Genomic DNA, 14,183 nt, shown 5'->3' on the forward strand with positions numbered 1-14,183 from the left:
CTGAGAGGGGAGATAACCTTAAGGATAATAGGCTGCCTCAATGCTAAGAAAGTATCTCAGGGGTCCCAAATATTTCATTTTAAAGCGGTGGTGCAACTCTGATTTCAACTTTGCAATCCCAGCCGTACCATCTTCAGTTATAATCATATCATCTACATAAAGAAGGAGAATAATACGCCTAGCAGATGTAGAACGAGTAAAAAAGGCAGACTCATGATCACTTGAGTGGAAGCCAAAAGAACAAAACACTTCAGAGAACTTCTTAAACCAAGCCCTAGGAGCTTGTTTAATACCATACAAAGCTTTTCTCAATCTACAAACCTCCCCCGGATGATGAGGAACTCCAGGGGTGGAGACATATAAACTTCCTCTTTCAAATCCCCATTTAGGAAGACATTCTTTACATCTAATTGTAAGAGGTTCCACTGGTTAATAGAAGCTACTGCAATCAAAGTACGTATAGATGTCATCTTAGCAACTGGTGCAAATGTCTTCTTATAATCAAAACCAACTTTTTGAATAAACCATTTTGCAACCAAACATGCCTTATATCTTTCAACAGAACTATCAAACTTAATTTTGATCTTGTAGACCCAGCGAAACCTCACTGTCGTTTTACTAGGAGGAAGAGGTACCAACTCCTATGTGTCAGTCTTATATAAAGCAGCAAGTTCTTCATTCATAGTCTGTTGCCAAATAGGGTCAAGAGTTGCCTCCTTATAGGAAGAAAGATGACAATGGGATTGAAGAGAAACTAAAAAAGTAGCAAAACTAGGAGAATAACAAGAATTAGACGCAAGAACATATGAATCAAGATGAGAAGGAGGCTTACAAAGTCTCATTGGATAATGAGAAGATACAGGGTCCACATGATCAGAAGATGAAGAGGAGTCCGCAAAGGAGGATGGGGAATTTGTACCTGTAGAAGAAAATAAAGGACAAGTTGAAGAGATGGGAGCAACTAGGGAAGATTTTGAATCAATATCACAATTAAATGGATCAATATTTACAAGGTCGGGCTCATTTAAGATGCTAGAACTTGTTGGAATAGAGAAGAAAGGAATGTGTTAAAAAAAGGTGGCGTGACGAGAAACATAAAGTTTTTGTGTTTTCAGATCATAACAAAGATATCCTTTTTGTCCATCACCATAACCAAGAAACTCATGCATAGAGGATCGTGTAGACAACTTAGAACGCCCAGTATGAGGACGAAGGATAAAACATGTGCAACCAAATACTCTCAAATAAATATATTCTAGAGCCTTGTCGTACAATTTCTTATAAGGAGAGACTCCCAAAGTAAGAGTAATAGGAATTTTGTTAATCAAATATGTGGCAGTAAGAACTGCTTCTCCCCAGAAAAATTTGGGAACATTACTAGACAGGAAAGGGATCGAGTTGTCTCAATGATGTGTCTATGTTTTCTTTCAGCCACACCATTTTGCTCAAGAGTATCTGTGCATGATGATTGATGTATAGTGCTATCGAAGGTGAGTAGGGCTGAAAAATCTGTAGAATTATACCCCCCCCCCCAAAATTGCAGTTGAAACACTTAAAGATAGCTTAATGTTGAGTTTGAACAAAAGCACGAAACATTTTATAAATGCTAATGAAATCATAACATTTTTTCATAAGATATATCCAAAAAAATCGAGTATAATCATTAATGAAAGAAACATAATATCGAGACCCTCCCTTTGAGGTAGTAGAAGCAAATCAAAGGGTGCAAGAGAAATTGATGTACTTTTATCAAAGGGAAAAACATAGAATTTTGCAAGCTTACAACTACTACAATCAGAAATGTCATGAGAACATAAATTTCCTAACACTCCTGTGGAAGCCAAAAATCTCCGTCGAGAACTAAAAACATGTCCAAGGTGTGAACGACATAAATAAAAATTAGAAGAATTTGAACTTAAACGAAATGAAGACAAGTCAATACTAGAACCAACAAATTCTTTGACCCAAAACTATTCTGATACTACAATCCCCTTTTCCTACGGCCTGTCCCAATCAGCTTCTTAGAATGTGGATCCTGCACAAAACATGAGGTTGGAGTAAAGTAAACACAACATCCAAAATCACATAGTTGACTAATAGAAATCAAATTCAATGAAAGTTGATGAATACAATAAACATCAAAGAGACACAAACAAGATGAAATGATGGAACCAGTACCTACCAATGGCATTGGGGTACCATTGATAGCCAAAATAGATGAAGGTGTCAAGGTAGAAGATATTGATGTAAATATAGAGATGTCATTTGACATATAATGAGCATCACCTGAATCAAATATCCAAGTGGACGAAGATATATGTGTAGTGGATGAGGAGGACAGACCTATGAAGGGAGAAATAGATAAGGCATTAGGCTTTGATGTAGAAAGAAGTTTGTGCAATTGCTCTGCAGTAGTAGATAGTGTAGGCACGGTGGGAGACTACTCTTCTAATGATGTAGTGGCTGCAGTGTTATAATGCCTAGGCTTCGAAGCTTGTTGTTGTACCTTAAGTAATAATAATGGACATTGAGTTTTCCAATGACCTTTCTGCTTGCAAAAATTATGCTCATCAATGGCAACTTTCTGATGTCGATTTTGACCATTGAAAGATATTAGCTTTACTGTAATCCCAAGAGGGGGTGAATTGGTATTTTAAAAATTTCTCCCCTAGGTCAATTATCCAACAGCAGTATAAAACAACCCTAGGGTCAATCTAGTACAGATATAAAATAAATTAATATATTCAGCTAAAATTAAATCACACAAGTAAACTAATTACACATGCACAAAAAAGCAAGCAAAGAGAGATAACACCAGATAATACCAGAGTATTCTACTCCTATCTATACACCATAATAAACCATGCATCCACCTGTGTTCACATATATACATATCTCCAAAACATAACCTACACTTCCAATATTCAAACCACTAGTATGTTTCACAATCATTCAGAAAATCTAGAAGACTTAAAACATAAAACATAAAATATTTACATTCCCAAAAACATCAGTAAAATGTTTATACCATTTTTCTTATATCTCCCAAAAATGGTATAAAACCTCGAGCTCTCTATGCTCGATCTCGAGGAAATTCTGAAAAAGATAAATTCATATTCGGGTGAGACACATCTCAGTAAGGGAAGAAACAATATATTAAAGCAGCGTGTGGCTAACCTGAGTTTATATAACAACATAATATTTAACATTTGAAAATTGTTAACATAATTTCTGAAATCATTCTCTAAACCTAATCAAATACAAGCAAAATATTTAACCCCACAAAATTACCCAAGGATAGGGGTGATTACCCATTTATACAAGTAGCACCCCTCTGCTTTGATACATTTAGCAACCCAAGGGTCGCAACTGAAGCATACCAGGGCACTCACCTTACTCAGTAAACCCTCAAGTATTAAATTAATCTCGTACTCACACAGTTCAAACAAAGGTTTACCTGCGAAGTGTAACAACCTGCTATTTAACTGGGGGCTTTTTTTTTTTTTTTTAAATATATACTGTAAAATTTATAATGCTCTGATACCTACTAAAACCGAACCATAAACCTAAGTAGTGAGAAGAGGAATCCATATAAACACCATCGAGAAAATATACAATACCAGAGTGCTAAAATGTGTCCCCAAAATAAACATATAAGATTGTTTCTCAAATACCCTCAACTGGGCTAGGACTATACATAAATACTCTAAAAAATACTCACTCTACTGACAGGGCAGTACTGAGGCCCCTCTATTTACGAGCCTGATCCACTCGCCTATCTGGGTTACCTGAAAAATATTAAAGTAATGGGATGAGCTAACGCTCAGTAAGACGAAATATGCTATTACTAGTGTGTGACAAATGAGTTATAATACTGAGAAGTTCTGTTTCTATATAAACACATATAACTGAATCTGAAGATATAGTACAAATAATATAACAACCACCATCCCATGTTGCTTAGCATAACTGTATTTTTAGGTTTCTATACATAATACTTATACTATACATAAGTACGCCCTCTGTTATTGTAAAACTGTATATACATATAATAAAAACTGAAAACTTCCCTGGACGGCTGTATGTCATGATATAACCTCTCATGACAGGGTTGTGCAGCCCGAAGGCGGGATCTACCCTGGCTAGCCGACCAAGATAAACCACTATACTCCATCAGTCTGATCAGCCCTCCTCAATCCATATCTGATGGGGAGCCTATCCGCTCCTGGGCATTTGATTAACCTACATACCACGTATTTTCTGAATAGGTAGTTGCACTCTATACTGAATATCTGTATATAGCAACGGTACCGTGTTCTACTGTCTGATCCATCACGGTCAGATACTAAATAATACATTACTATATACAATCTATCTGTTTTACCATGATTTTGTAATATCTGTATTAACCATGACGCTATGATAAACTGTATCTGTATCAACTGTATTTCTGAAATGAACTGTAAAACTGTATGTCATGGTACTGAAAACTGTTTAATCATGGTATTCTGTAATTTCTGTAAAATATATTCACTGCCTATATATTCTTTAAAACATAGTTTTGAAAAATACTGCAAAGCATGTCTCTGTACTATATCTATATTCTCAAGCCACACAATGATTTAAAATATATAATTCATAATTGATAAACTGTATAAATTTCTGCCTAAAATAGCATATTTCTCTTACCTGATTTCTACTAAAATCACCCTACTGTAGCGGGTCCTACACTCGCAGGGTTCTCCACTCAACATCCTGAAAAAAATAAATCCCAGAACAAAACATCATTATTTCTACGTCTACTACATTTCCTACAACTACCTCTAAACCAAATTTTGCTTAAAAGACCTTACCCTGAATTTGGGACGAAATCCAACTTCATCCTACCGACGATCCGCTTCAGCAGACTTGGAGAGAACTTCCCCAAGAGCGTCGTGGTGGCCTTAGATCGTCGATCCGACGAACGACGAGGCACAAATCGAAGAGAGATGGAGGTGGAGCCGTAGGAGAGAGAGAAAGGGAGTGAATTTCTGTAAATTTCTGCGTAAAAATCCAACTTTCAGCTATTTATAGAGTCGGATTCGTCGACGAGACACATCACCTCGTTGACGAGTCTTGTAGAAAGTTCGTCGACAAACCTGCACCCTCGTCGACGAATTTCAGACTTCCAAAAATCTTCTCACAATATCTTCTCGTCAACGAAACTGGTCTTCATCCACAAGGCCCTCTTGTACCCTCGTCGACGAATCCCCTGTGTTCGTCGACAAAGCCATGAGAAAATCCCTTGGGTTATTATATCCAAAATGCAATGTCGTCGACAAAGTCTGCTACCTCCTTCTGTTTCTGTTCTCATTTCTATCCCTCTTTATTATTTAAATACCCTTATTCTTCAGGTCATTACACGAAGGCCCAAAAGATAGAGAAATCTACATGCCCATACAAGTAGGTTCCCTCTACCCTAGTACGTTATGTAGCTACTGCCATATCTGAAGTTACTAGAGCACTCGCCTTCCTTGGTAAGCCCTCAGGCGAAGAGTACGTCCCGCCCAATCATAACATGTTCTACGAGCATAGATACTTCTAATATCCTAATATATTATAAGGAGAGAGGGAGAGGAGATGAAGGAGAGAGACGAGAGATTGAGAGAGCGACGTGGAGAGGCCGCCAAGCTTCTATTTCTTATTGAAACAGATTCCAATTTCAATGTTAAGCTTTCTTTTTTTCTTTTTTTTTTCTTTACTTACTTTACATAACATCATATTATATACTTATATTTATATATATATATATATATATATATATATATATATATAACCACCATTTTACTTAATTCAATTAATTCAAGTTAATAATGTTTAATTAATTAATTAATTACTAATAATAAATTTTAATTTAATTTTTTTAAAAATTACTATTCCTTTTATTTTTTTATTTAATTAATTAATTTTTTTTGGAGTTATTACATTCTTCCTCCCTTAAAAGAATTTCGTCCTCGAAATTTTGCTATCTAATCAATCATTTCCTCATTTCAGACACTCATTAACTCACTATATCCCAATACTTCTATCAAATAAATTCCTATATTATCCACAATGAAATAAAATCATCATATAAACTTCTCAATCATCCATAACAAAATCAAATCATTATTATCTTAATCATAAGCCTATACCTGCGCCCCTGACATCATCTGCCTCAGTCGGGATCAACAAGTACACTCATGTTGATCCACCTCTACCTAGAGGTACCTACTGGTTTTCCACTGATACCATAACTTTTGAATCAACTATCCAACCTCATACCACACATTTCCATACCCTCCAATTTAAATATCAAACACTCAATTTGCCACAAATGATTTAATCACATCACCTAAATTATTCTCTTTTAAAGATTTTTCTCCCTAAATCAACCAGCCTAACCATCGAGTTCAAATTTCAAGTTCTAATTTCTCTGCTCAGAAACATCACCATCAATGGATTTAACATGATTTTTTAAAGTTAGCTACTTCTTCAGAAAAACACAGAAGACCATCAAGGGATTTCTGCCCCCAAGCTTATGAAACACAACTCAGAATTCCTAACGGTATCTTAATCTACCCATCCCTATCCTTATCGCAACTCAATCCTATACTCTGGTATAAATCATCCCTAATCTAATACTCTAATATTTCCATATCTAAGCGATGTGAATCTAATCACACTTTCGGTTGGACATTTCTCTGATACCATCTGTAACGGCCCTGTCCTCTACGTGGGCCCGGAGTGCTACTAATCCATTCATTTACCTAATAACTCATATTATAATATCATGTATGCAGCGGAAAATAGAATTATAATCTTCCAAAAAATATAATACCAGAGTTTTCTACTCCTATCTATACACCATAATAAACCATGCATCCACTTGTGTTCACATATATACATATCTTCAAAACATAACCTACACTTCCAATATTCACAACACTAGTATGTTTCACAACCATTCATAAAATCTAGAAGACTTAAAACATAAAACATAAAATATTTACATTCCTAAAAACACAATTAAAATGTTTATACCTTTTTTCTTATATCTCCGAAAAATGTTATAAAACCCCGAGCTCTCTAAGCTCGATCTCGAAGAAATCCTAAAAAAGATAAATTCATATTCGGGTGAGACACATCTCAGTAAGGGAAGAAATAATATATTAAAGCAGCGTATGGCTAACATGAGTTTATATAACAACATAATATTTAACATTTGAAAATCGTTAACATAATTTCTGAAATCATTCTCTGAACCTAATCAAACACATGCAAAATATTTAATCCCATAAGATTACCCAAAGATAGGGGTGATTACCCACCCATACAAGTAGCACCCCTCTGCTCTGATACATTTGGCAACCCAAGGGTTGCTACTAAAGCATACCAGGGCACTCACCTTAGTCAGTAAGCCCTCAAGTATTAGATTAATCTCATACTCACACAGTTCAAACAAAGGTTTACCAGCGAGGGCCCAAGGATAGGGAAATCTACCCACCCATACAAGTAGGTTCCCTCTGCCCTAGTACGTTATGCAGCTACTACCACATATGAAGTTACTAGCGCACTCGCCTTCCTCGGCAAGCCCTCAAGTGAAGAGTATGCCCTACCCAATCGTAACATGTTCTATGAGCATAGATATTTCTAATATCATAATACATTATTCTTTCTGTCATTATTCAACCATTCACATCTGTTCATGTTCATACCTTTAACATTTCATTTCTTTTCACTTTAAGTGACTCTTTCTCATTTACATCGTTCACTTTTCACATTTCATTCCATTGTTATTTCATTGACTTTTCATTCCATTTTCATTTCATTCATTCGTACTACAACCGCTCTGTAGCCGTCATCAGTTAGTCCACATAAAAATGCTCTAAAATCTGCTAACACAGCTCTTTTTAGCTATCATTAGTTAGTCCACATAGAAATGAGCTAAAATCTACTAACACGGCTTTCAGTTGTCATACATTTACATGGTTGCATTAACATACACAAGCAGCATAGTTCATATTGTATTTTATTCTCAATGTTTTACTTACTTAGCCTGCATCTCATACATTTAACATATATTTGCACAGAATTTACTTTTACTCATGTCACACAATTTAGAAAAAATAATTCATACATTGCCTGTAAAATAAGCTAACAAACATTTAACGTTTATATATTGAAAATGTCTTTCATTTCTTACATAATTATTCTAAAAATATTTTTCACTTTCATTAGTTCATTTTCGCATATACATATTTAATAAATTGCCCTAAACTCGGAAAAACATAATTTAAATGGTTGGCATTTTAAACCCATACCGAAACATATACACGTATATATAACACAATTCATTTTTTATTAAATTCATAAAAATTCTGTTTTAATATATATTTTTCTCCTTACCTGGTTTCTTGAACTACGCCAACAGGGACCTCGAAAAATACTTACGGTGCTCACCCAGACCCTGAATCAAAAATCCTAATTCCATTAAATTAATCCTAAATAAAAATATTATTTTAATATTTCCTAGGCTCTTAAATACCAAATAAACAGCTATACCCTCAAATATAACCAATTTACCCAATTCCCCAAATCTCACTCTCGCTTTGGAGTGGGGCCTAGAAAACCCCAATTAGAAATTTACTCCAGCCAAAATGACGATGATCGTGACTAGGACCCCATGGTGGTGCCCGATCGTCGATTTGACTTAAGATCTAAGGAGAAATTAAGGATTTAGAGGAAATATTCTGTTCCCTAGGAGTGGTGTCTATGCTGCTCCCACGACAAATTTGTTTCAGTAGAAATGTCAGTGGCGGAGTTAGGAATCCAACAGTACCTTCCGTTTCTCTATCGGCTAAATATCTATTGAAAATTTGAGGATAGAGGGAGAGGAGACGAAGGAGAGAGACGAGAGATTGAGAGAGAGACATGGAGAGGCCGCCGAGCTTTTGTTTCTAATTGAAACAGATTCCAATTTCAATGTTAAGCTTTCTTTCTCTTTTTCTTTTTTTTTTCTTTACTTACTTTACATAACATCATATTATATACTTATATATATATATATATATATATATAAAACCACCATTTTACTTAATTCAATTAATTCAAGTTATTAATGTTTAATTAATTAATTACTAATAAATAATTTTAATTAAAATTTAAAATTTTTTTACTATTCCTTTTATTTGTTTATTTAATTAATTAATTTAATAATAATTAATTAATTAATTAATTGATAATTTTAATTAATTAATTTTTTTTCAGGTTATTACATAAATACAACAAGGTCAAATTAACATAGGGCTGACCTCAACCTTTACAATCAATCCTTCCGAGTTGGATTAACGCCTCCTCAAGCCATGCCTAGAATACAACCAAATCACAATAGAAGATGTGTACAAAATATATGCTTCTCAAACAAACAGATTTGTACCAGTATCAATCAATGCACATCAATAATATAATAACTATAAGCTCAGTACTATATGTGTGCACTCAACACTCGATATAGTGTCTATATTTAATTAAGCACAAGAGTGTATTAACAAGCTAATATTTGAAATAATGTATAGATGTAAATTTCAATAACAGTTTAGGGTTTCAAAGATTTTCACCAAGAGTAATCAAAATATCTCTAAAAATATTTTCTCAATATTCAAACACAAGAGATATTCAGAAAATGAGTTTGTGAAAATATTTTTGCACACTCAAAAACACAAGCTAAGGTATCTTGCAATTCAAATGCCAAGTCCCACAAGCTTTAAGTTTTCCCACACAAAATATTTATTAAATTAAATCTAGGGAAAAACTTATGCTCAACTCTCAGCCCAAAAATCAAACATATAATGAACAAATGAGAGTTTCTAGCAAATGGGAATAACGAATACTCACTCAAGGTACTCTCACAGGGATTAATATAGCAAAGGAGTAGTAGTATGAGTGTAACGACCCGAAAATCTATACCATTTTTTTTTCAATTAAACTTTACTATATACTGAAACTTAATTTACTCTAATACCCTTGGATTATCTACTATACCATCTCAGACCCCAAATGAGCACTGAGGAAACCCTGTTCATTTTGCACACCTACGCAGCGGAAAACATAAAACTGTACATCCATATTTACAATACTAGAATTCAATAATTCCCCAAAATATACATACACAAAAACACATCTCCCAGTAACATCCACCAAAAACCTTGGAAAACTACCCAAAAGCACATCTCCCTGAAAACACTTACCCCATAACCAGGGCAATGCAACAAACCCTCTATCGGTGAGCCTGATCTATTCATCTAGTTGGATCACCTGAAAAATGTTAAATCACTAGGATGAAACAACGTTCAGTAAGAGGAAATATGCTATTACTAGTGCGTGGTGACTGAGTTCCATAAATACTATACTAATAAATATCTGAAACTATAAAAGCTAGTAAAACAATATACAGTACAACTTGCATCTATTATAGTTTAAAATACAACAGTAATATCTGCATTTTCTACTTTTTCATACTTCTAGTATCATAATATATCTGCTGATATTCTGTAAATTTGTATACATATACATAACTATGGTATTTACTTTGGAAAATTGTACGTCGTGATTTAACCCCTTATGATAGGGTTGTACAGCCCGTAAGCGAGACTCAACTCTACTTAGCCTACCAGGATAAGTCAACTATAACTCTACCAATCCTCAGCCCGACCATCTGTAATCCCTCCAAGGCACGGTATTGGTATTTACCTCGTCAAACCAGCCCCCTCAACCCAGTCTTCTAGGGAGCCTGCAATCTCTCCAGGCGCAGTTGATAGAATCTTCCACACACTATCTGAGATGTGTGGTTGCACTTTGATCTGTGATAGCAATGGTACCATGCTTTGCTGATATCTGAACTGATTCATCAGGGTTTGATACTGTATAATACTATTTTCTATATATACATCTTACCGTTTCATCATGATTCCAAAATAACCATAACATTATAAACTATTTTGAAAATACTATAATATCTGAACTGTAATAACTGTAATAACCAATCTGTAATATCTGAACTGTAATAGTTGTAATAACTTATCTATAATATCTGAACTATATAAACTGTAATATCATAGTGTTATGGATTTAAAATTCTAGGAATCATGGTAATCTGTAAATGCTATAAAATATATATATCTGTATATACATTGTAATTCATAATTCTATAAAATCAAATAAAACATATTTCTGCATAAATACTCTAAATCATAGTAATCTGAAAATTGTAGGATTTTTGTACTGATTTGATAATGTCTCATGCCACACTACTAAATAAATAAATATTCCATATTCTGAAAATTGTATCTTCTAAAATAAAAATAATTTGCGTACTGGATAATAATATGGAAAAACATATAATTTACTGATAAACATTCCAAAATTCTTAGTATAGCATATTTTCCTTACTATCTGACTGGAAGGCTTGCCTCCAATTCAACCCTCACGCCCTCAGCGTACCAACCTCAAAATCCTATAATTACATATATATATATATATATATATATATATATATATATACACAAATTCCCCAATAAAACATTGAATTTACCAAAAAATCATCATACTCAAATTTCCTGAATCTGCCTATTCGTAATTTCCTAAACTATAATTTACCTGGGTTTTCGGAAAAATAACCGCTGAGGTCCTCAACTTATGCCTGTAGGGTCCCAAAAACACCATAACTCTAAAATCATAACACGCTAATTTTACTCCATAAAACACCAGTATATTCTCATAAAACACAAGATCTAAGCTTAGATAAACCTGGTAATACTGAAAATACCAAGATAATCTACTTACCCTGAATTCAGGATGGTGCCCAAACTTCTCAAATCAACATTCTGCTCCAGGTAGGTTATGGAGAATCTCCCCAAGATCACAGTGGTAGCTTCTGATCGTCGAACTAGGGAGAAACGGAGCCATAAATCTATACAGAAGGAGAGAGCACCGAATTCTAGTGAGAGAAAGGGAAAGAAGACAAGTTTTTTGCTGAAAAGTGAATTTTTGGCTATATATAGATGGCTGGCCACGTGGCCTCGTCGACGAGCCACTTCGCCTCGTCGAAGAAACCAAGAAGGAGGTTCATCGACGAACACCTAACCCTCGTCGATGAATCTTAGGCAATGAAATCAGCCCTCTCAGTAAGTTCTTGTCGATGAGACACATGTCCCCGTCGACGTGCCCAAGAAAACTGCTCGTCGACAAACGCTTTGCGCTCGTCGACAAGACCCTACTGAGTCCCCCCTTTGAAATTTCCTTTTCTCTCTTTCCTTTTATTATTTAATTGCAATAATTTTTCAGGTCTTTACATTCTTTCCTCCTGATAAAATTTTGTCCTCGAAATTTGCTATCTGTACTACGCACCATCCTCTAAGGACAAATTGGCTACTTATTTTATTACTTACCCTCACTTATGGCGGAGGAATGTCGTGGTTACAACTAGGGTTCTAGGAGATTACATACATATATATAAAAGAAAAAAAATTCCCCCAAAACCAAAAACACTATCTATCCTATAATCTAAAATAAAATTCACACCTTAACTATTTTGCACTGAAATAAATAATACTAATTTTCTCTAAACTATCACCCCTGACTACTTCTGATACCCACCAAATAGCTTTCGGTACCTCTGTCATATCTCCTCCTTTGGGTCCCAAAAAGCCTCCTTTACTGCGTGATTTCTCCACAAAATTTTTAGTAACGGAATTATCTTAGTGTGCAATACGTGTTCTTTCCTATCTAGGATCTGCACCGGTGTCTCTTCATATGTCAGTGAATCTTTGAGCTCTTTCTTTGTATAACTGATCACATGGGAAGTGTCTAGGATGTATTTCCTTAACATAGAAACATGAAATACGTTGTGTATTCTGGACAATGCTAGTGGTAAAGCTAGCCTATAGGCTACTGGACCCACTTTCTATAATATCTCGAATGGGTCAATGAACTTAGGGCTTAGCTTACCCTTCCTCCCAAATCTCACATCTCCTTACAATGGTGTCACGCCTCGAACCTCGAAATGGGACCCGGAGGTGAGAATGTAACCTAACCTATCCCTGTATCATACAAATCACCACAAATACAGTACAAAGGATGAGAGTTCGACCCGTGGGGTTCCTAGGCACCCTAAACACATCCAAACACAATCATATACACAGCGGAAAAAGGTCATCTATATACATATGCAGTACCATACCAGAGTCTGTACAAGAGCAAAACATGGCTCTAACAAAACGTACAAACTGGGAGCCCAAATATAACTCAAAATGGCAACCCAACAAAACTACAGTCCTTGCACTTACCCAAGTGCTAATGCAGTACACTGGCCACTACGCTCCCTACACCAGGACGCTAGTTCCAGTTACTCGAAGGACCTGTAAAAATGTACGTACAGTAGGGGTGAGACACCTCTCAGTAAGGAAGAACACAAGTTATATCAGTGTGTGGCATTTGAGTGTTATCATGAAAAAAACATACATGCAGTTAAATACATCCCAGAACTAATTTACACAGTGCATACACGCACACATATGGTGGCCATTTATATGTAGCCCCGTCACGATACATACACATGATCAGTAATCCTCAGTGTCGTCACACTCTTCAGCCCAAAGCCAGCCCGTGACATACGGCATTGGCTCGTAGCCAACCCTCGAACACGGTGCCATCGGCACATGGCTAGTCCCCGACTCCCATGGCATCGTACCGGCGCTAAACTAGTGGATCCACACCCTTCGGCCTGATCTGCCGGAATAGGCTCACGACCTCGGATATAGAGTCGGACACTCTTGCCTACGTAGCAAGCGATAAACACACGCCCTCGAATATAGAGCCGGCCACTCTCAGTACCTGGAACCATCTGGAATCGCGATCCAATTAGCAATTCTGGAACCGCGCTCGCATCAGCAGTTCCGCATATCACACACACATGCATGCTCATATAACCTAACAAAGCACACTCATTTGGTAATCTAAAACATGGTTTTCCAAGAAAATACAGTTTAAACAAAGTCAAGGCACGACCATCCCAATATCACAGTATAAATCACACATATACTCGGTTTTCAACAAAACCCGGGATTCAGCCTGTCGCCCCTTTTTTCCCAAAAATCGCAATAATG

At 35.7% G+C, this 14,183-nt stretch overlaps 1 protein-coding gene across 1 annotated transcript in view; it reads right to left on the reverse strand.

Moving 5' to 3' along the window:
• Positions 1-641: 641 nt before the first annotated feature.
• LOC131163387 (uncharacterized) overlaps positions 642-14,183 on the reverse strand; it is a 39,570-nt gene continuing 26,028 nt past the window's right edge. The window contains exon 3 of the mRNA XM_058119982.1: positions 642-919. Within this exon, the coding sequence (XP_057975965.1) occupies positions 642-919 (278 nt within the window). The remainder of the gene's footprint in view (positions 920-14,183) is intronic.

The sequence above is a fragment of the Malania oleifera genome, chromosome 9 (genome assembly GCF_029873635.1).
Source record: "Malania oleifera isolate guangnan ecotype guangnan chromosome 9, ASM2987363v1, whole genome shotgun sequence".
Lineage (NCBI taxonomy): Eukaryota > Viridiplantae > Streptophyta > Magnoliopsida > Santalales > Ximeniaceae > Malania > Malania oleifera.